Source organism: Neomonachus schauinslandi, chromosome 16, assembly GCF_002201575.2.
Source record: "Neomonachus schauinslandi chromosome 16, ASM220157v2, whole genome shotgun sequence".
Taxonomy (NCBI): domain Eukaryota; kingdom Metazoa; phylum Chordata; class Mammalia; order Carnivora; family Phocidae; genus Neomonachus; species Neomonachus schauinslandi.
Window position 1 is genome coordinate 49,249,114 of NC_058418.1, and position 23,630 is coordinate 49,272,743.

Here is a 23,630-nt window from a genome sequence, read left to right on the forward strand (position 1 = left end):
AGAATAAAAATGAAAATATCCAAAGCTTTTGTACACAATATTGTATTTTGATGGGGAGGTAATAATAGTTCATCTCAGGACCACTGGGCTTGAAACTAAGAGACCTGGTTTGTAATAATCACCACCAACACCACCACCAGTGAAGCAGGAGAGGCCAAGATTGGAATCGAGCACATTGGATTCAAATCCTTGCCCCAGAATCCCAGGTTCCACGCCCTATGGACGGACATGTTCTAGAAGTCTCCGATGTGCAGTTTTCTCCCCTGTGCAAAGAGTGATAAAAGTAGCTCTTGCCTCTCCATTGGTTCTCAAGGATAAATGGTGTGAATGATCACCATCATCACCTTCCTCCTCTTTAGTAATTTTGAAGCATTTCGACAATTCTCACACCATGAAAGAGTTTAACTCTCATGCTAGACTGTGGTAGGCAGAATACTGCCCCCCCCCAAAAAAGGACCACATCCAAATCACTGACACCTGTAACTTTGTGCAGTTACATAGCAAAGGAGAATTAAAATTGCAGACGTAATTAAGGTTGCTCATCAGTTGACCTTGAGATGGGGAAACTATCTTAATTTTCCACATGGGCCCAAGTTAATCATGAGGGGCTGTAAATAGGGCAGAGGAAGACAGAAGAGAACCAGAGAAAGGACAGTGTGAGGAGGACTAAGGGGGAGGTTGTTGCTTTGAAGATGGGGGAAGGGGAAGGGGCCATGAGCCAAGGAACGTAGGAGGCTTCTAGAAGCTGGAGAAGGCAAGAAAATGGCTTCTCTTCTGGAGCCTCCAGAAGGGACACAACCCTGACAACACTTGATCTTAGCCCAGTGAGACTCATTCCAGATGTCTACCTCCAGAACTGTAAAAAAATAAATTTGTGTATTAAGTCACCAAGTTCATGGAAAGTTAGAGCAGTCATAGGAAACTAGTACTGTTACTAACACCATTTAGCATTGGACACTAAGCTAATTCCCCATATAAACTAATTTAGATGATGGGACTGAGCAAGCTATTGACACTTTCAAAGCCACCAAGTCACACACAGCTGGTAAGTGGCAAAGGCAGGACTCACACTGGCCTGATTCCAGCCAGAGTCCTTGACCACTGCTCTCTGGACCTGGATTTGCCATTAAAGGAAGTTGGAAAGCTCTCAACGTCTCTGGGCCTCAGTTATCCATCTATAAAGCGAGGGGACCGAACCAGATTCCCTCCAGCTCAAACAGCTGAAGTTGCTACTCAGAATTATGTCATTAAAAGAATGTCAAAATCATGAAATGTCAAAATCATTCCATTTTGTTTGCCACATTCTATTTACTGGGATAGACGTGTGAACGCGTACAATTTGGAGGAAAATATTAACAACAAGGGAGGAAACAAAATGACTTTTGTGGTCACTTGGTGTGGCCCTGAAAATTCCATTAACCGGACACCCAATTCCCCAAGCCTTCCGGTTAATGTAGCTTTCACGGTGACACAATATGGCAAGAACATGCTCAGGAGTTATTTCACAAAAAGTTTTCCACAGAACCAAGAAGAGGAAATACAGGGAAACCAGAGAGATGTGCAGTGAGCCTGATTGTGTAAACCATAAAGTTCTCCCCCCCCCCCAAAAAAAAGAGAATGGAAGGATATTCAGGATGCTGCTGGGGACTATAACCCACCCGTGGCCCCACATATGTGCCACACATACCGTCATACCATTTTCAAATCTCAAAACAGCTCCTAAGACACAATATTACAGTGTTTCCCACACACGTGGACCTGCAACTGACATTAGTAGAAAGCATGAGGCAGCCTGCCAACAAGTGAATCAGCTTCATCATCTCTGTGTGCTCTCCTCCATGTATCACCCTGGGCCTGAGGGGAACAACTTAATGTGGAAAAAGACAGTCGACATCAAAATGGAGAAAGGAGAGGCAACCAATGAAACCCAGCCACAGTTAGAAAGGCTTTCAGAATTAAACTGTTTCCCTCCTGACAGCCAGCGAGCAGCCATAACCCACACCCTTCGCCTATGTGGCAGCCACCGAAAATGACCCTGGGGCAGACCCAGGCAGAGGAGACCCGGATTCCACAGCCAATGCCAAGCCACAGGGCGAAGGAGAAGGGGCAGCTGGAGAAGACCGGGAAAATGAGGCAAAACACAAAAACACAGGATTCCAGAGTGAAATCAGACAGGCTGTATGAACATGTTATTTCTTTTGTGGTGAAGGACATAAGTCAAACGTAATTATAGCCAACTACGTGCTTTGACGACCATGAGAGTCTTCTGAGAAAGCTCCCTTGCAAAGTAAACAGAAATGAGAGTTTGTACTTTTTTGCTTGCTCTTCCCTCTTTTTTTTTTTCCCAACATATTCAACTAACTTTTCCTTATCTATAATTCCCTAGACTGAAGTCATAATTTAAGGGAAAAAGAAATAACCACAGAGACTCCAAGGTCTCATGTTGCCTGCATGTGATTTTTAAGGAGAGTCTCGATACTAGGCATTACTCTGTCCTATCACTTGTTGACCATGTTGTCCTGTTGTGTCCCAAAGATTCTGAAGGACGCCCCTCCAAGCAAAACCCGATGTGCTCAAAATGTTAATGGTTTCTGCAAATCGAATTTTATAAAGCTCCGAACACATCCAAAACAAAATTCCCCATCTGTCCCCCCAAAACCTGTTCACTCTTCCAGCTCATGTTACGACACCTCCGTACTTCTAGATGCTCAAGCCAAAAATCCTAGAGTCCTCCTTGACTCCTCTCTCTCTCTCTCTCTCCCTTCCTTGAGGAGGGATGAGACGGGGACAGAGGCAAAATCCTCCACTTGATGAAAACAGGAGTGCTAAAGAAATGTTAGTTTTAGTTACCATGTAAATTCAGTAAATGATTCCTGGGTCTCTGGCAACACGGCGGGTACACGCTACGTATTTGGCATCCACTGAGGCAAGAGGCACACCTGGTCAGTTATAATATGGAACCACAAGTTTACGATGGTCCACAGAGGGTACAGATGGAGTCTGGGTGAAAGGAATGCTTAAATCTCCTTGGGGAAAATAGGAGGTACTGCTCGCACTGAATCTCCAACAACAGTAAAAGATGATTAGGTATTTGTCACATGGGTGACCATGCAGCATTCTAGGGTGGGAGGCATGTCTACAAAGGCTTGTAGACATGGAAGAAGGAACGGTATGAGAAAATACAAGGACATCAACACAGTTGGAACATAAGTCCATGCGGGAAGTTAGTAAGAGTTGAAACCTGATGTAGTAAATTTAGTAGATTGCAAAGTAGGTAAAATTTACTGATTACATTTAGATTTAGATACTAGGAAGTTTCTCCTTATTCCCCATTCTTTTATCCCAATGTCAAGTTCTTTTTTTTAAAATAATATTTAAAATTGAGGTATAACTGACAGGTAACACTGTATTAGTTTCAGGTATACAACATAATGATTCAGTATTTGTATATATTACAAAAGATCAGCACAATAAATCCTGTTAACATCTGTCCCCATACATTGTTACAATTTTTCTTGTGATGAGGACTTATTAAGATCTACTCGCAGGGTGCCTGGGTGGCTCAGCTGGTTAAGCAGCTGCCTAACTCGATCCCGTGATCGAGTCCAGCATCGGGCTCCCTGCTCGGCAGGGAGCCTGCTTCTCCCTCTCCCTCTACTGCTCCCCCTGCTTGTGCTCTCTCTCTCTCTGTCAAATGAATAAAATCTTAAAAAAAAAAAAAAAAAAAAGATCTACTCGCTCAGCAACTTTCAAACATGCAATAGAGTATTAATTATAGTCACCATGCTGTATATTGCATGTCCTTGATTTCTTTTCTAGAACTTTGTATCTTTTGACGTCCTTTATGCATTGCAATGTCAGATTCTTGAAAGAAGAAATACATGCCCATCCTACTATTTTTGACGTGCCTTTTCTTTTGAAGGAAGTGTTCTCTGAGGTGATGGGCACAAACGTAGTCACTGGAATTCAAATGCCTTCCCCATAATTCCTATTCTGCTTCGAGCCCTCTTGGTGCATCTGTAAGTGAACATTTACGGAGCTTCTGCTGTGTGACAGTAACTGCTGCCTGCTGAGGTAACAGAATACAGGCTGCTTGCTGCTAACTCAGTAAAATAAGGGGCATCGGAAGCACTGACCAGAGTCTTCCAGAGTTCGGGGCCTTGGGCAAGAAAGCCATGGGGAGAGAGGAGCCTGGGATGGCCATGCTGCTGGAGACAGGAGGGGGAGAGCATGAAGGAAAGCCTGGGTGTTCGCTGAGGGGTGCCGCCTTCCCAGGAGCTGTACCCTCACAATTACCAGGGAAGAACTGTCCTTATCCTCGCCTTACAGATAGATGAGGCCACAAAAGCCGAGGGAGGTTCAGCCATTTGCTCAGGGTTCTAGGATGTGGTGGAATAAGGTTTTAAACCCAGGTCTACCTAACTCCAAAAGTCAGACGGGGGTGGGGGGGTGGAGGGGGTGGGGTGTGTGTGTGTGTGTGTGTGTGTGTGTGTGTGTGTGTAAAACTGAAGACTGCCTAGTTCAATAATTCCCAACCCTGAGCGTGCATCCTAATATCACCTAGAGCCCTGTTCAAGCATTGCCAAGTCCTACCCCCAAACCTTCTTATTCTTTAGGGTGGGATGAGCCTTGATCATTTGCATTTATAACAAGTTCCAGGGGATGCTGATGATCAATTGCATCGCTGGTTTCAAAGACACTTGAGAATTCTTTCCTTTTTCCTTTTTTTTCTCTTCTAACTATTATGCAAAACTACCTTTCCAGGAGGCATAAAGTTCAAAAAAAGTAGGCAGTGGAGGAGAATACGTTTTAAGGGAAAGCAATGACAGGACAGTGAAGACTCTGAAAACAAACACCATCCTTTCCCTGTGCTGCCGGAGACAGGTCTACACGGTCCAGACCAGCAGGGCGAATGGAGGTTTGCTTGTTTAGGAAACCCCTCCCACGTAGGGCCAGGCAGGAACTATCTGTGATTCTCAGCGATAACGCCATGGTTGGTTACAAACAGGTATCTTCTGCCCCCTAGGCTGTGGGGGGAAACATTCCGCATTCGGGATCCACCACCTTCCCTGTCTTACCTCATGGTCATCTCAAACCTCTCCCTTAAGCAAATCTCCCGGCCCCTCCAGGCATTCCCATCCCTGTGCCTTCCTCATTCTAGCCAGTCTTCTAGTCTGCAATTCCTACTTCCCTTTGCTCCACTCCCCAAGGGAGACCATCAGACTGAGGTGCTGTCTCTCGAAAATATGGTATGGTTCCAGAAAAATATCTGTCACCGAAGACTGGCTGTTTGAGCCCTGCACACTGTCGTACACGGAACAGGCACCCCACACGTTTGATGAATGTCTGATCCTGAAGGCATCTTAGTAATTTTTAAAACTTTCTTTATATTTCTAAAGAAAATCAAACTTGTTAGCAATTGTGCATTGGCCGCAGAGTAAGCGCTTAAAAAATGTTTGATTAATGACTGCGTAAGCTAGTGAAACCTTTAGGAATGAAGGGAAGAGGAGACAGAGTTAGGCAAACTTTGTCCTCAAAGTGAATGTCCACTGACTTCTGCCAAGCACACCAACAGGCAATTAGAAACAGCCGTACATTTATTAATGTATACACGATACACCAGCATTTGCCAAAGTAAGGTCCATGTACCATGGAGGATACACCAAAAAAATTGTGGGTGGCGTGTGGGTAAACTTTTCTGATAGTCATACATTTAAAGAGCATTAGAAAAATATGCGATCCCATATCAAACCTGTGATTTGGTGGTTATTTATTAGGACTGGACTCATGTACTTTTAAGTGAGCTGATTTGTTAGAAAAGCAACACGTGAATAACAACACAGAGATACAGGGCGCCTGGGTGGCTCAGTCGGTTAAGCGTCTGCCTTTGGTTCAGGTCATGATCTCAGGGTTCTGGGATCGAGTCCCACATCAGGCTCCCTGCTCAGCGGACAGCCTGCTTCTCCCTCTCCCTCTCCCTCTGCCTCCCTGCCCAGGCGCGCTCTCTCTCTCAAATAAATAAATAAATAATCTTAAAAAAAAAAAAAAAAAAAAACAATATAGAGAGACAGCACAAAGAATGAAGGTAATTATCAATGACTGAATGTTGATGTTCATGACTGAGGCTTAGGAAACACTATTAACTGGAGAGAAGGAAGCTTAACATCAATGTGATGGACAGGTTTAAAAGTTTTGAGGCTTTGGGCAAATAGAATACACATTCTCTGAGCTCCATGTAAAAAATGATAATTCTCCTTTCAAAAGGTCTTTGTGAAGACTGAGGAGAAGTAAAGTAAGTCTCTAAGAAGATGCCTTCTAAAAAAAAAAAAAAAAAAGTCTGGCGCTTAAAGGACTGAGCCACCCAGATGCCCCCCCGGGGTGCCTGGGTGGCTCAGTCGCTGGGCATCTGCCTTTGGCTCAGGTCATGATCCCAGGGTCCTGGGATCGAGCCCCACATCGGGCTCCCTGCTCCTCGGAGAGCTTGTTTCTCCCTCCCCCACTCCCCCTGCTGCGTTCCCTCTCTCGCTGTGTGTCTCTCTGTCAAATAAATAAATAAAACCTTAAAAGAAAAAAAAAGAAGATGTCTTCTGTGGAACAGAGGCTCACGTGGCAAGTGCCAGGGGGCGGTGGGAGGGGCAGTGTTATCCTCAATGGGGCTGCAGCAGAAGGAGGAACAGACAAGAGGAGAGATGGAAAAGGGGAAGAACAGGAAGAGACTAGGGAAAGGGAGCTATAAAACTTTGTCATTTCCCAGTTTCCAGATACCTAGGAATTCCACCTTTCTCTCTCTGGATAGTAGGGAAGAACAACTTAAAACTGATTCCACTTTGTATTGATGTTGAGATGGTCAGTGGTGGAGTGCTGGACCAACTGGTCCAATGTTTCTCCCATTTCTACATCCTGGACCTTTGCTTTTCCCATCAATGTTTCTCATAATATTGAAGGGAAGACTGGACACTCAAAAAAGTTGGCTGTCAAGGGTAGTTTTCATATTCCATAAAGGCATAGGTATATATTTTGAGGTGGTGATGCTTTTTCAACGTATCACGTGAAAAGGGAATATGAACACAACAATAATAATCAGAATGATGAGAAGTAGGTAAATGTGACTCTACCCAGATTTACTACTTGTGATGAAATCCTCATCAACCCAGGAGGGATTTTCTCCCACAGATGCAGTCGGATGGTATTTAAACCAGGCATGGTCTATGGGGGACAAGCCCGGATAATTCACTGACAGTAAAATCGCCACTTAATTATCATGCCAAACAACTGACATTTTAGAGATAACCCAGACTCTGACCCTTGGCCTTCGCAAACCAAATGTTTAGATTTCTGTTAGGGACACAGACACATTGCAGAATCTTAATGTAAGTTTGAGATCACAAGCAAACATACCTTCACAAAACCGAGGCTGCATAGCTTGGCTTTTGCTCCAAATTGCCACTTGCACTGTGTGTCAGCATCATAAATCTGACCTGGTAGTTTGTCCGGATATTTATACTGTCCCGTTTGCTTAGGCTCATCCACCAGACAGCCAGCCTGAGGTGTGCTGCCACGGAAACACAGCCTTGTTAATTTTGGATCTTTATCTGTGATCTTTCCCCATAAAGCAATACGCCTCTGAATGCACTCACATGAAGAAAAGCATAGCATGGCGGAAGATATAGGTAATACTGAATGTTAAAGTGGTATTTGTTTTTTCCAGAGAGTGAGTCCTGTCCTGTCTAAGAAGATGGAATTTACACAGCTACGGAACGTTTCACCTGGCGCTGGAAGTCATAGCTCTCCAAGTGGTTTGGTTTGGCCAGCTAGATGGGAAAGGTCAATATATTTGAAAACTCTCCCCAACAATGGTATTCAACAATATTCAACAGATTTTTATTGGGGTGCCTACTGTGTGCTGAGCACGAGGCTAAGTGCTAAAGGTACAAAATAAACTAGACAGAGCTGGTACCTGTCTTCATGGAGTTGAAAGTCAGGCTGCATCTTTTATAAATAATGGGGCAGTGGTCAAAGATGTACTTTACCTTAAATAATCTTTACAAGCAAAAAATAAATTAGGTTTTTGAAAGTATCAGGAGAAAGGACACATTGGGGCAATAAGCAGAATAATTCCCCAAAGTGTGCTCAACTGGGATGTGTTAAGAAAAAAAAAAATCAGTCTGGATGGTGGATATTGTTAAATAGCACCTTCCCTCCATTTAAATTAAATAGCTAAGCTATGATATCAATGAGAGGTAAAAGAGCAGGGTGGTTAAGTATGATTTTGGAGGCAGACAGATGGGAATCCGAATCAACCATGAGACCAAGAGCAACTCTAATATACCTCATTACTGACAATGTCATCCATTAAGAGTTTAACAGATCCAGCAAGAAAATGCAATATGCTCAACCCAGCATAATAAGCATTCAAAGTCAACTGTTGTTATCATCATCCCAAAACATTTAATTGTATCATATTAATGACAGAAATTCAATCTGTATTAAGTTGACCTTGATTTATAATATTTATTGATTCTATTCTCACATGAGATAGAAAAGATAATTTCAAAGCCCCAAATAATAAATTTATAATAAGACAATCTTCTATTTGATAAAACTTATCATTAGCAAAAGGTTTGTCAATTTCTTACTGTTCTTTGGGGTATTATTTGGTTAAACACCTTATATTTAATCAGCTTTGCCTGTGTGTATTACTAATTCTGTAAACATTTGAAAATCGTATGCAATAGTACAATTTAAGAAAAGAAGTATCAATATTATCAATTCCCAAAGATATTTTGTTAGTTTCCCTAACATTTGGTCAAAGGAAAATGGGATTAGAACTTGAGTGTTCTTATGAGTCAACATAGCATTATAAGATATATCATAACAACTAGAGTGCTATTATAATTACAATGGTCAAATATACATTGTTGCTACATAAAATGAGAGGAAACTTCAAAGGGTTCCAACTTTGGGTTCATCACTGAATATGAATCACAGAGTGCTACCTTCCTAACTCCCATTTTACTAATGACAAGTAGTTTGAGTTATCAAACGGATTTTATATAGCTATCATCCCCTTTGGATGTCTTCTGGACATAAAATGAGCTCATGGTTATTTTAAACAAAATAGGTAAGCATGACAATATTCCATTCATTATAAAACATGCACACCATTTTAGCATTTTTAATACTCTTATGACCAAATTTATTGATCAGATTAAAATACTTAATCACAGTAAAAAGTATATCTAGCAACCTCTGGAGGTCATAAAGGGGAGATAGTTATAAGCATAGATCTTGGAGTCATACCCGACCTAAGTGTGAGTCTTATGTCTACACCTTACCAGCGGTAGTACATTAAGCAATACCATTAACCTCCCTAAGACTCAGTTTCCTCAACCAGAGACTAAGGATCCTAATAGGATTGCCAGAGAGGACTGAATGAGGCAACAGGTGCAGAGCATTTAGCACGGGTATTAGACCTTCAATGTATTTTTTCAATAGCAGTAATGATGACAATATCATTACCATTACCATCATCACCAGCACCACCACCACCACCATCATCACCAGCACCATCATCATCAACGCCAGCATCATCATCATCATCACCAGCACCATCCTCACCATCACCACCACCACCTCCATCATCATCACCACCACCTTCATCATCACCAGCACCATCCTCACCATCACCACCACCACCACCACCATCTTCATCATCATCACCACCACCATCTTCATCATCACCACCACCATCCTCACCATCACCACCATCTTCATCATCATCACCACCACCATCTTCATCACCACCACCACCATCACCACCATCATCACCAGCACCATCCTCATCATCACCACCACCACCATCATCATCACCAGCACCATCCTCACCATCATCACCACCAGCATCATCATCATCACCACCACCATCCCCATCATCACTATCACTATCACCATCACCATTATCAAGCCGTTGAGTATTTATTTTAAACAGCTGTTGAGCACTGTTTGAGGTCACCGCCCCGGGATTACCCCTGTTCTTTTTTGTCTTACCTAAGGAATTTCTTGAGATACTGCCGGCTACACGAAGACCAGGAAAACACCCCATTGTTTCCTGTCAGTGTGGGAGACATGATATTGCCTTCAGCCTTCCTGCAGGGATTGCCTTCCCCATCGTGAATCATGCCGAAGCTGAAATAGAAGAAAACAGAAAGCTTTCTGTGAAGCCATTTTCCAAATGATAATCAAAGGAAGAAGATACACTGACAATCAATGAACCCAAGTGAGAGACAGAGTTATCACAATTGTAAGAAAAAACAAAGACAAAAAATGAGTTACTCTATACAATTGACCTTTGAATACCATACGGGTTAAGGCCACTGACCCTCCCCACCTGCAGCTGAAAATTCAAGTATAATTTTTCTCTTTCCCAAAGCTTAACTACTAATAGCCTACTATTGACTGGAAGCCTTACCAATAACTTAAAGTTAATTAATACATGTGTTGTATGTTATATGTATTATGTACTATATCCTTACAATCAAGTAAGCTAGAGAAAAAATGTTAAGAAAATCATAAGGAAAATACATTTTTTAATTTTTTAAAAAGATTTTATTTATTTATTTGACAGAGAGAGAGAGAGAGAGAGCACAAGTAGGGGGAGCAACAGAGAGAGAAGGAGAAGCAGGCTCCTAACGGAGGAAGGGAGCCTGATGCTGGGCTCAATCCCAGGACTCCGGGATCATGACCTGAGCCAACTTAGGCCCAGGAGTCCCAGGAAAATACATTTAAAGTACTATATTGTATTTACCAAAAAAAAAAAAATCTACATCTAAGTGGACCCGCATGCACATAGTTCAAAGCAATGTTGTTTAAGAGTCAACTGTAGGGGAGCCTAGGTGGCTCAGTCAGTTGTGTCCAACTCTTGGTTTCAGCTCAGCTCATGACCTCAGGGTCGTAAGATCGAGCCCCGCGTGGGGCTGTGCGCTCAGCACGGAGTCTGCTTGAGATTCTCTCTCTCCCTCTCCTCTGCCCCTTCACCTTGTTTGCACACTCCTCTCTAAAATAAATAAATCTTTTTTTTTTTTTAAGAAAAAAGAGTCAACTGTAGTGTTGTAAAATTAATATAGAAAATTCTAAAAAATGCTAAGAGCTTTGTTCTATTATGTCTTGGCCACAAAATCAAAGAATGGTATGTCTGCTGTATATTTTAAGGACGAGAAACTTTTGGTCAATACATCTAAGCTAAATTAAAATGATGGGACACTCAAATTCTTTTATTTCAAGTACATTTTTTTTTTTTTTCCCCCCAGTTTTAAAACTGGGAAAGGAAGTTCACGGTTAGTAGGTGATAGGTTGAAAAAAAAAAAAAAAAAAAGCATTTAGACAAATGTTTGACATTCATATTTCTTTCCTGCTCTGTACAAAGGGGCCTTGTGCTTAACAGGCATTTTTGTACTGGTGTTCACAATAAAATCGGTTCATTCATACCTTGCTAAGAAAGCGGCTGTGCACATACCAGGATTCAAATTCCCTGAAGATAATCTGCTCATAAGAGACACTAGCACCAAAATATTCAAATATAAATTATAGTTGTGGAGATGATTTTGCTTTTATTTTTAAGTCAGAATGAGCATCCAACATAAATGTTGAATACGAGACACATACGCCAACACTCCTAAACCCATCTATCCAAAGAGCTTGCCCTGTGAAACAGTCATTTTGTTAAGCAGCGTGCTAATTCCAATGTGGATGCTACTGTTCAAGGAATGTTTGAAAAGCCTCTACAGAACTGCATCGCCACCAGATTTCATGCCTTATAAATTCGGCTCGTTACTCTCAGGTTTCTCATTCCTCATTTCGAACTCTATTCTCACAAGAGAAAGATTTACTAACACCAGTGAAGAGAATACTAAGTACACGCAACGACAGCAGCTACAAGAATATCCAGTGTGTGCGCCAAAAGCCCTTGAACGGTTAACACACCGTTACATTCTGGGAATTGACACGTCTGCCCAATTACTTCCTCAGTATAATGAACTAAAACGATCTTCACTGCAGCAGACCATGGAAGACATTCCTGAAAGACCAGGGGGTCCATTAGATGACTTGCAGTCCATCTATACCCACAATGGATTTCTGTGCAGCTATGAAACATTGTTGTTTAAAAAAAGCAACACCCACGATGACACACCTTGACTGAGGGAGCTCTCCTTATTGTCAGGTACGATTCTGAGCTTTACCCAAGATTTAGCCTATCTATTCTGACTAGACCAACAATTATCATTAGGGGGATGCCAATGAATCACCCAACTGGTTTTCACAGAATCACTCACTTGTGCCCTGACTCATGAGCGATGGTGAAGGCCAGGCCAAGCCCCGTGTCCTCATTGATGGTACAACTTCGGTACTTACTGCACATTCCACTGATGGGAGCAAACCCTATTGAGAGAGCAATTTCAAGTTTTAGTCCAAAGGGCACACATACAGATACCTGACCATTTCTTATGGCTTCAAAATGTTCTGCACAGTTTTAGTTTCACTGGTTAACATAATTAATTTCAGTTTAATTGATGCACGTACTTAATTTTTTTGCAGGGAAGCACTAAAGGCATAGGATTATCTGTCCTGCCCAGATAAATGCAGAATTTAACATTTTCTTTCCTTTTAAAAGATACTGTCATCAACAGATCCTCCTCCCAACCCTGTAAAGTCACTATGACTGTTGTATTTTCCATTTTACATACAGAACAGGAAGCTGCAGGACATTTATATGCCTTATCTCAATTAAACCAATGCAAAATATCCACCTAACAGCACTACTAGCATTAAAGCTCAAGGTATATTTTCTAAGAGAACATACATCCTGGTCTTTTTCTGAAGCAAACAACATGAAAAGGTCTGAACGATGTGAACAGATTAAATGCATTTTTTTTTCCTATTCACTAGAATGTGACAAATGCTTCTGTTTTCAAAAACTACTTCCTTCTAAGAGCAGCTATAAAATCATTCTAGCCAGTGTTTGAGTCTATCTTGAACCACATTACAGCATTAAATGTCTTTCTTCCCCATTTGGGGTCCTCCTATGCAGAACAAGAGTATGTACCCAGTTAGTATTAAATACATGCTTGTTGGATGGACTGCATCCACTTTGCTGCTATGTGGTCCGTGAGATAATCTGAGCAACTTAATGTGGAGGCATATATTATCACTGGCACCACCACCACCAACACTGAGCTAGAGGAGCATTAATTCATCAAAAAAACAAACTGTTGATTTCTTACTGTATGCAATGGAATATACTAGAAAATACAGTATAGATGTGGAAGATATAGTCCTTACTCATTGTCTCGTGCAAATATAGAACAGCTGAGTCCTTTAAAGGTCAAGTAACTTTCTAAAGGATGCACGTCTATGCTACCCACGGGCACAGTGATGCACCATGGAGATCAAATTTTCTTCAGCAGCCCCAGTTGGGCTTATGGAATAAATCACAACCCGTCTAGTTAAACAATTCACCTCAATGATCATCAATAGAGTTAATAAAGAAAAATACAGAACGAATAAAGGAAATGAGCTCACCATTCCACCCTGACTTGAGTTAAATAGAACAATATTCACCACAGGGTACAGTGAAGATAACTATTCCACAATTTAAATATTAGGTCTTCTTATTAAGGATCCTTAGGGCCACCCACCCAGTAGACAGTTTTCACAGGTGTGAGTGAAACACCCATTCATACCTTACCTAGAGTGTCACATGGTTCATTCTTCCAGGAACAAATGTCAAATCCCGTGAGTAGGATGGCGTGGTCATGCCTCTTGCCATTCTTTCCAATGAGGGCAGACTGCCACTGACAAAAACTATTCAGAGACTGGTCTGCATGGTGGTTGATCAATAATCCTCCCTATGGGAAACCCACACAAATCAGAGTGTGAATTTGTCAGAGGTGAGAACGTTGAATTATTCCATTTGTACGAGCAAACACAGAAACACATTTCTAGGGAGAAAGGTCAGTAGAGGAAAACACTTGAGCTAAGGTTGGAGACAACTGATTAAAAAAAAAACAACAAAACACCTTAAAGCTATTTCAGGTAAATTCTCACAATATTTAAAGCAACTACAGAGTTTTAGTAGTATACTTTATGACTGGTTTTATTTCTAAAAAAAAAATAATAATAACCTGACATCAGTTAGGAATATTTGTGTTCATCTCATGCTGGTATCACCTTTATAAAACTGTTAAAGTTTTTAGAACCTAATTATAAGTTAATAGTGATAAAGTTCAATGCCTTCTTCAATACCGCATGAGGAAGGTAGTGACCACAATTTATTTACCCCTATGTCAAAATTTCCAGTAAAGGGCTTGCCACGTCACAGATTAAAATCAATCCATCCATCAATCAATAAAAAGAAAACTCACTGAACGGATGTAGAAACAAATAATTATAAGACTCTGAGGGGTAAGATAGGACCTAGCTTTAAGATAATTATTTACCAAATCTTTGCTTAAAACTATTGACTTGGGTCAAGTTGAGGGTTTTTAGAGTAGGTCTTTAATTATCCGTGAATTAGGATGCCTCCGGCTTCAATATCCTTGGGCAAAGTATTAAGTGGTAGGTTAAAGACAAAAGTGACTCCCAATGACACACACCCTCCTTTCTACCTTCCTAAAATTCCAAGAACAATTTGACAGGTTAACCTCTGCAGCTGTACACACCTGGATGATGAGATTAATTTTTGTCTTGTCTCTGACTCCTTGCTTTGTACATTAATTACTGGGGTAACGGATGAAGAGGAGAAGCCACAGGGGACTTAAAAAACCTGGTAATCTCTACCTCAGAAAAATACAGTTGCAAACAGCATCAAAACACTAGAAGCTGTGAGTGCCATGCAATTAACACTTTATTATATGTTCTGGTTTTATGATTTACTCCATGCCTGTGTCTTGCACCTCAAGGTAATCAATTCAAGGGCAGTTAAATATTCCTTACTTATTCCCTGTAGTACCTAAGATGGTATTGGGGAGACAGCAGGTTTACTACAAGAATCTTCTGGTGACTTATTTTCAGTATGTTTTCAAAATATCTTTTTAAATCTACCTGCAATTACCCAGCATATCCAACGTACAAGATCCAACTGACCCTTAAATCTACTATCAAATGCCCCTTCCCTGTAAAGCCTACATAATATTTGTATTTTTATATATAATGTAATATTTATACTATATATGCATATTTAATCATATCTATGCCATTGTATAGATACATGTGTTTTATAGTGTATGTGTGTATATATATATACATATATATATAATTATTTTGTGATGTTTTAGTTATTTGAATATATAACCCTATTAGGTTGTACTTTCTTTGAGGACAGGGTCAGCCTATTTTCAAGATGGAATTTCTAATGACTAGTTCATGGATCGGTACACAGTAGGTATTCAATAAGTAGATCCTGAATGGCAGAATGTATTTTTTTTAAGGATTTTATTTATTTATTTGACAGAGAGAGGAAACACAAGCAGGGGGAGTGGGAGAGGGAGAAGCAGGCCTCCCACCGAGCAGGGAGCCTGATGCGGGGCTCGATCCCAGGACCCTGGGATCATGACCTGAGCCAAAGGCAGACGCTTAATGACTGAGCCACCCAGGCACCTCCTGAACAGCAGAATGTATTAAGAAATAAGTGAAGTTTGGCACTTACAGGTTCTTGTTCCAGAAGAATGAGGCTCACCACAACAATGTTTATGTCACTTCCAATGGTCCCATCTTTAAATAGGCTAGAAACCTGTTGGAACAATTGAAATCAAATGAAAATAAACAAAATCTAAAAATTTCCAAAACTCTGTGTATTAATCAGACAGATTTATAAGTATGCAGGCTTCAATTTTACGAAATTGAATATATGTATATGTACGTATGAAGCAATTTCCTCAAAACTCAACTTTTTTCCAATAAAATTATGTGACTATAGCTGCTGTTCAATCCATACAAGGATATTCTGTGATTATTGGCTGTTCTGGAGATCCAGAGTGTTGGAGTCCTAACAAACTCCCTTACCATGTTCATGACCGTGAGAATGTACGTGGTCACATTTGCCTTGCCGTGCTTTTCCACCATTTTCTTGTCTGCTACCACAAGGGTTTCCACATTTAGGCCCTTTTGTGATTTTCCAGCTGATCTTCTGGGTCGCCCTGCACTCCCATACTCATCAAACCTGAGATAGGTATCCTCCGTGGGAGGCTTAGGGGCATCTACAATGAACATAAGAGCATTTGGAGGGGATTATCAGTGGAGAACATCTGGGTGAGATAGAAAGAAATCTAAACAGGGCAGGGAGAGAGTCCGTAACCAACACTTGACAGATCTACTGATAAATGATGACTTCGGTGCTTGTCCTGGGGCTTTCCTCCTAGTTTGTGGTAGAGAAAGATTCATTCAAAGAGGTTGGTAGATGGATAAACTCAACAACTCAAAAATACCCTAACAAGTGGAACACACACACACACACACACACAAACTACAAACCTAGTTAGTACAGCAGGTCAACAAAAATCAATTTTGTCCGAATAGTCTTTAAAAACAGATAATGCTCATTTTATTTTATTCTAAACACTGCAGAAAGAGACATTATTCTTTGCATCTGAATTCATAACACTTTATATATTATCTTCTAAATAAAATTTAGAAATATACGTCCTACAAAACACTGTCCATGTCTAACATCCTTGTTTCATCAACACAAACTTGAATATAGCACAAAATAAGTGCTCAATAAGGACTCTTTGACCCAATATTGAGTTAGTTTTTGGGGACATATAATAGTCAGGGGTGGTATTTAAAATGATATTAAATATTTCACAAGAGGTAAGGTGCAGGCACCACCTTAACAGAGTGGATACTGGCCATGGCCTTTGAGAAAGATACCTGGCAGTGTCAGGATGTTGGGCCAGGCATGATCCCTTCAGTTAATGGGGAAGGACAAGTCCAAGGATTGCTGGGAGAGAACAGGGCATTTGGAAACGTAATACTAACAGAGAGTTATTTCAATACTTCAACAACTAGTACAGTCATAACAGTAAAGTCATTATAACTCTCCGCAGAGTGAAATTAAAAAATCAAATTATGTAGAGTTAGATATAAAACCTCAAGTTGGCCGCTTTGATAAGTGACCCTCAGTCTCAGTTTCTTTATCAGTGAAAAGAGCATAATACCCATAACACCAATCATAAGGCTGCTCTAAAGATCAGCTGTGATATTTCTATCACATACATATCACGGTCACTATGGACAGCACCACTATTATTCGTATCACTATTATCATAAATCTGTGCTAAATTGATGTTCCTTAAAGAGGATATTTCTGTTGACACCCCAAGCCCCAAAGACCGATTAAAATGGTACAAACATGATATTTCATTATTGCTCCCAATCAACAGCTCAGGGATACCAGTACCCCTTCTTCTTGGGTAGAACCACCATCTGGCTGCTCTGTCCACCTCGGCACTCACCTGCCATTCACGGCCTACTGAGCCTTTGGAATGTGTCTGGTGCCAGTGGAGAAACTGAAGTTTTAATTTTAATTTTAATTTCCATTTAAATTAAGAAAGCAGACCTTGATGCGGTGATTGAAAAACAAGTAAGTCTGGAACAGCATGAATATGTAAATCTACTTTTCTGACCTTAAATTTTATGAAATCCAAATACAGATTAAGTATTTCTGATGAGAATTTGTTGCCTACATTGGAATTGTGTTCTAAGTGTCAAACAATGACTAGATTTCCAAAACTTAATATAAAATACCCGATTTATAAGTTGGTATACTGATTGCATATTGAGATGGTATTTTATAATTTATCGGGTTAAATAAAATATGTTACAAAAACTAATTTGCCTATCTTTAATTTTTTTTAAATGTGGCCACTGGAACACTTAAAACTACTTGTGGGGCTGACATTGCATTTCTCTTAGATGCCGCTGGTCTACAAAGTGCAGAGGGTTGTGCCTGGGTCACAAACCATGTGCCTGGGTCACAAACCTCTATCTCACTGCCACCTCCACATAAGTGCCAATGTTCTCATTTCCTGTGACGCTATCCTTCAAGAGCTCAAAAGGAACAAACATTCCAACCACCCCTAAGGATTCATCTTTGATTTCCTTCATTATTGGAAGACTGGGTACCTTTCTCAGGAGCACAGAAACCAAGATAATATAGGGACCCGTGACTAAAATAAACAAAAGCATATCAAGACTTTTCCTAGTTTAACCTAGAAGAATTGAGAACTGATCACCCAGTTTTTGCCTGACAGGGATGAATGTTGGTCCATCTCCAAGACTAATTTCAGGGAGTGCTTAGGGTAGCCCCATTTTAACCTGCGGAGTCAGCACACCTGACTGCACTCAAGAAAGCCTGCCGAGGGCCCACATAAGAACAGAGTAAGAAAAAGTTTCCTTACATACATTTCTTGCGTCGTCCACAAAAATGCTGCTTTTGCAACCTTGGGTGGTGATGCTCTCTTTCTTGACTCCGAGACGCATGGGGAGTATGAGCTGGGGAGTGCCCGGGATAATGCCTGCTGGAGCCTGGGTAGTCATGGCAATGCTGGACCTTCTCCTCAGCTGTCCTTTTGTACAGTACATGAGGATGGTGTCCGGCAGGTGCGCTGTAGTTATGTTCCTGGGCCAGCAGCTGAGGTAACGGTGAAATGAGGAATTCGTTTTGTCGTGTCCTTATTAGACCTGACTAAAGAGCCAAACACACAGAAAACATTAATGGTTCCAGGCAATCCCTTCTTACGTGGTGATTTTCAACAACTGTTTAATGGCTACCTCCTGTGTGCTACTTTGTTAGCACCCGTGCTAAGTAATTGACGTCCATTATCTATTTCATATATACCATAAACAGTTACAATACTGTATGTTTCATATGTACCATAAACAGTACAATACTGGGGGCGCCTGGGTGGCTCAGTTGGTTAAGCGACTGCCTTCGGCTCAGGTCATGATCCTGGAGTCCCGGGATCGAGTCCCGCATCAGGCTTCCTGCTCAGCAGGGAGTCTGCTTCTCCCTCTGACCCTCCTCCCTCTCATATGCTCTCTCTCTCTCTCTCATTCTCACTCTCTCAAATGAATAAATAAAATCTTAAAAAAAAAAACAGTACAATACTGTAAAATACCTCCACTTTACAAAAGACAAAACTGCGACTAAGACAGTAAGTAGGAAAGCTAGCACTGGCATTGTAGGGAAGGAAAAAATAACTTTCCCTTTACCCTTCTAGGTTCTTGACTCAGACCTCATTGTAATAAAAGATTAACAGGAAAAAAACAAACAGATGTTTAATAACATGTATACCTTCCTTCAACATGGGAGTCACCCAGGAAAACTGAGTAACTCCCCAAAAGGGCCCAAGACACCACCTTATAAATTCTGTCTCCCGGGAAAGATAGAATATGTTGAGGTGGTGATGGGGGTGGGGGAAGGGCAGTCATGCAAGGTTACCAGGAAAAGCACAGAAAAAAGAGCTATGGTTGATATGCAGATTTAAGTCCTGGCTTTCTGCACCGACAAGTTGCTAGAGATTTGGTCACCCTCCTGTTCCTGGCACAGAGAGGGAGGCACCCCCACAAATGGAGATCTCCCTTGTGAAGGTAAAATGGTAACTTCTACTCGGTTTTCAGAGCTTTTCTTATGTCTGCTGTTTCTTAAAAACGATCAGCTGAAAATAATCCTTATGCCAAAGAGGCAGAGTGTGGGGCATCCAGAGCTCTCTACCCTCAGAAGCAGTGCCCTTAGCTACAGTTCCAGACTCTTCACTACTAATCGTGATGCGTAAGGACTCTTGTGCCTGAGAGCAGAGCCACGTGTCGTCCTGGAGCCTCTGCATCTATGACAAGGGGGACACAGCGGCCAACACAGGATGGAGGGGGCTGCTTCATAGCAGCCCGGCCCTCAAGGGACCCATAGCACGGGCAGGAAAAACCATGACATTCCATCCTGGTTTCACAAGTGCTAAGTAACAGAACTAGCATAGGTGGTGGAGCGGGGAGAGTGGTCACGGTCATCTCCATGTGTTATCGAAAGAATCTGCTAAATGGAGAAGAAATAGTGAATCGGGACTTCTACCCCCTCCACTTTGACCTCAGTCTGTACACTCTAATTGATTCCATTGTTCTTTCTGGCTTATCTCTTAACTCAGGCAAAAGCCCCAGGGGGCAACATATCCCTGGATGAAACTGAAACTACCTCCTCAAGCAAGAATGACTCCCCTGAGCCAGCAAGACCCCATGTGACTGACCCCAAGACAATGACAGACCTGACCTTCACTGCCCACCTGCACTACCCACTAACCTTTGCTCCACATTTTCCTGACATAAACCTGGAAGTATTTTCAGCACTTTGGAGACAGCCTTTGAGATATGAGTCCACTGTCTTCCTGATGCTGGCCTCACTGAAATAAATGCCCTTTCTTGTTTCCCCACAACTCGTCCCTCTGTCTTTGGATTCTGTCAGTGGCAAGTGGCCGGACCTGGTCTGTTTCAGGACCGCTGGAGCCAGGCGCTCTTGAACCCCTGTGCCTCAGCTATAACAGGGGACTCGGCAATCCCATCCAATCACAATTTCGCTTTCCAAGTTCACGGCACAAAGTGTGTATCTTTGTACCTGATATTTCAGCCGCAACACACCCCTGCCTTCCCTTCCACACCTCCGCCCTCTCTCTTCTTGCATTTGGTTCAGAAGGTCCTGGACATCCAGGCCCTGGGATAGCAAGTATGGTCTGCTGGCCCTGCCCCTTCAGCCCACCCAGGAGCTTGTTAGAGATGCAGATGCAGGTCTCATCCCAGATCCACAGCATCAGAGTCTGCATTTTATTTAGATCCCCATGTGATGTGTGTGTCTATGAAAATCTGAGAAGCACTGACAGAGGCTGGCCACTCTTAACCGTTGCCGAACATCAGAAACCCGCGGGGATCTGAAATGCACACACAGACTCCCTCACTCCCAGGCAGAATCCTGCACCATCAAAAACCAGATCTCTATCCTTGTGACTCATGCATCAGACCTTCAGTGCTGAACTGCTCTGGTGACTATCGCCATGCACCAAGGGCTTCGCGGGCCAGTCTTCTAGGGCTTCCCTTCTTCATGAGCAAAATGGGGACACTCTTCCCCTCCCTGACTACCTTACAAAGGGAGAGAGAATAACCATTGAAGAAGCCCTTTACACACTCTCACCTACAGCAACCTAGGTGGCTAAGGAGGACGGCTGATTGAATGAACAGTCACTGAATGCCAGGGAAGTGCGAGGCACACAACTGTGCAGGAGATACACAAACAGAGGAGGTTGCTTTGCTGGGGAGCCAGACACCTAAAAATTCAAGGATGCTACCAAATGCTAAGGGGGTGTCGGGGCGAGCGCAGACTACTATGGGAACACCGAGGTGCCGGCACTTAACCCGCCTGTGGGCTGGAGGGGTTGCTGCATATGGGCTCTGTGCCCAGGCCTAATTTGGGCCCGCTGTTAGGGTTCAGCTCCTCATTCTTAAAAGAAGTCCCAAAACATGTGATTTTGTCCTGATTTTCCTCCCCCTTCAGGAGGGTGCTGCCTTCGGAAAGACTGCCTTATTGACTTGAAGCACTGACCTATTATCTAGAACTAGGACATAGACAGATGTTTTCCTTGGCTCGGTGAACTCCCACTGAGCACCTAATTAGCAGCCCTGTGCCAGGGGTTGGCATAAAGAACAGAGGCACACAGCAAGTCAATAGAACTGTTCACATTCATGTTCTCAGGGGAGATTCTAGAAGAAGAGAAATCGATTGGCAAGATAAAAATTCCGACAAGTAAAATTCCACAATCTAGAAATCTTGTCCATCATCTTTTCAGGCTGGCTCTCAGAGCAACCCGCCCTTCCCCACCCAGCCCAGGGCCATGCTGGTAGAGGTTTTCATCCCTCATTTGGACACTTTCTGTTTAGTCTCCCAAAGCCTCCTCTCATATGGTCTCCACACATTGGCCAGAGTCCTTGTCCTTGGTAATCAACTCTTCCCATGCACTCTGGTATTGATCTCAAATCCAAACCCCTTTTCCTGGCCCACAGGCCCCTGCATAACCTGCTCTGTGTGGAGCTGGGCAGTTTATCTGTCCCCTCTCCCTTCCTCCTCACCATTCTTACAGGGCATTTCACTTCTTGAATCTGCTATGTTCTCTTACTTGCAGGGGAGCAGAATTTGCCACCCCAAAATATGCCTCTTTCGCACAAGGATATCTTGCGCTGGTTATTTTTAAGAATCAGCCCACACAGGGCTGCCTGGGTGGCTCGGTCCACTGATCTGCTGCCTTCGGCTCAGGTCATGATCTCAAGGTCCAGGGATCCAGCCCTGTATCACACTGGGCTCCCTGCTCAGCAGGGAGCCTGCTTCTCCCTCTCCCTCTGCCTTCTGCTCCCCCTGCTTGTGCTCACTCTCTCTCTCTGTCAAATAAAATAAAATAAAATCTTTAAAAAAGGAAAGAATCAGCCCGCACAGGAGAAGCTCTGAAAACCTAGAGAAGTTACCCTTCTCTAAGAGACGTTTATGTTTATAAAGGAAATCTCCATATATAAGAGTATCTTCCTCTGTGTACCAGGAATAGGAAGATGACCAAAGATCTGGAAACTCTTCTCAATGGAGAAGGTGTGGACTTAAATCTGCCTAACCACCATACCCTTGCTGACTGCACTTGGCCTGATAAGGTCCCGTAACTTGCTCCCTCAACATCTTCTTCTGTCTTTAGCTGGAGATGGTATTTAGGGTGGTGTCTTGGGCCTTTTGGGGGAGATATCTAAGTTTTCCTGGGTCCCTCCCATGTATGCAGGAGGTATACATGTTATTAAACATCTTTGTTTTCTCCCGTTGATCTGTTTTTTATTACAGGGAGGTCTGAGCCAAGAACCTAGTAGGGTAGAGGGAAAATGATTTTTCCTCCCCCACACACTCTTGCACACTTTTTCTTTGACCTCTGATCTCCTGCTCCTATCGACTTGCTTGGCTTCTGCTGCTCACTGCTTTGTCACCTTCCCCTCAAAGAAAGTACACTCATGGCCCTGTTTCTCCCCTACTTCCAAATGCTCTGACGCCACCGTTTCTTTGCTCATGTCTATCTACAGTGACAGAAACAAACAAAATGCCACCCCCCCCCCACCATACACTGTGACAGCTAGAGCCTGCTGTGTGTTACACGTTATCAGCAAATCGACATTTGTTTATTAGTCTACAAATGTTGGTGGAATAAGGGAATGAAAGAATCTCTGGCCGCAGGCTTGCTGAGGACACGCTAGCCAGCGCCCCCTCCCTCCACAGCAGAGGAGGAGACCAGAGGTGGGAAGCAACAAGTTCAAATACATGAAAAACCAGGCACTCTTTCCTGAGTCCAGCTGTGAAGCCCGGAGCACTCCTGGGGGTGCTTTATTTGAACATTACGACCACCCTGTGAGGAAATCTCAGTTGGAAGCACAGGTAGAATGGGGTCCCTCTGATGTGAACCCTGGCCTCCCAGGGCCCCCACCTCTTCCACAAGCGTGAAGACAAAAGACACCATTAACAGTCCCCAGCAGACAGAGTGAACAGTTAAAAGGGCGGGGGGGGGGGGGGGGGGGGG

General features: G+C 42.6%; 1 protein-coding gene across 1 annotated transcript in view; it reads right to left on the reverse strand.

The window, feature by feature from the left end:
- The window catches only part of ADAMTS18 (ADAM metallopeptidase with thrombospondin type 1 motif 18), a 149,278-nt gene that overhangs the window by 56,317 nt on the left and 69,331 nt on the right, over positions 1-23,630 (reverse strand). Inside the window, exons 4-10 of the mRNA XM_021702791.1 lie at positions 18,457-18,739; positions 16,057-16,250; positions 15,701-15,784; positions 13,742-13,901; positions 12,330-12,435; positions 10,048-10,185; positions 7,399-7,552 (exon numbers count right to left, since the gene is read on the reverse strand). Of these exons, the coding sequence (XP_021558466.1) occupies positions 7,399-7,552; positions 10,048-10,185; positions 12,330-12,435; positions 13,742-13,901; positions 15,701-15,784; positions 16,057-16,250; positions 18,457-18,739 (1,119 nt within the window). The remainder of the gene's footprint in view (positions 1-7,398; positions 7,553-10,047; positions 10,186-12,329; positions 12,436-13,741; positions 13,902-15,700; positions 15,785-16,056; positions 16,251-18,456; positions 18,740-23,630) is intronic.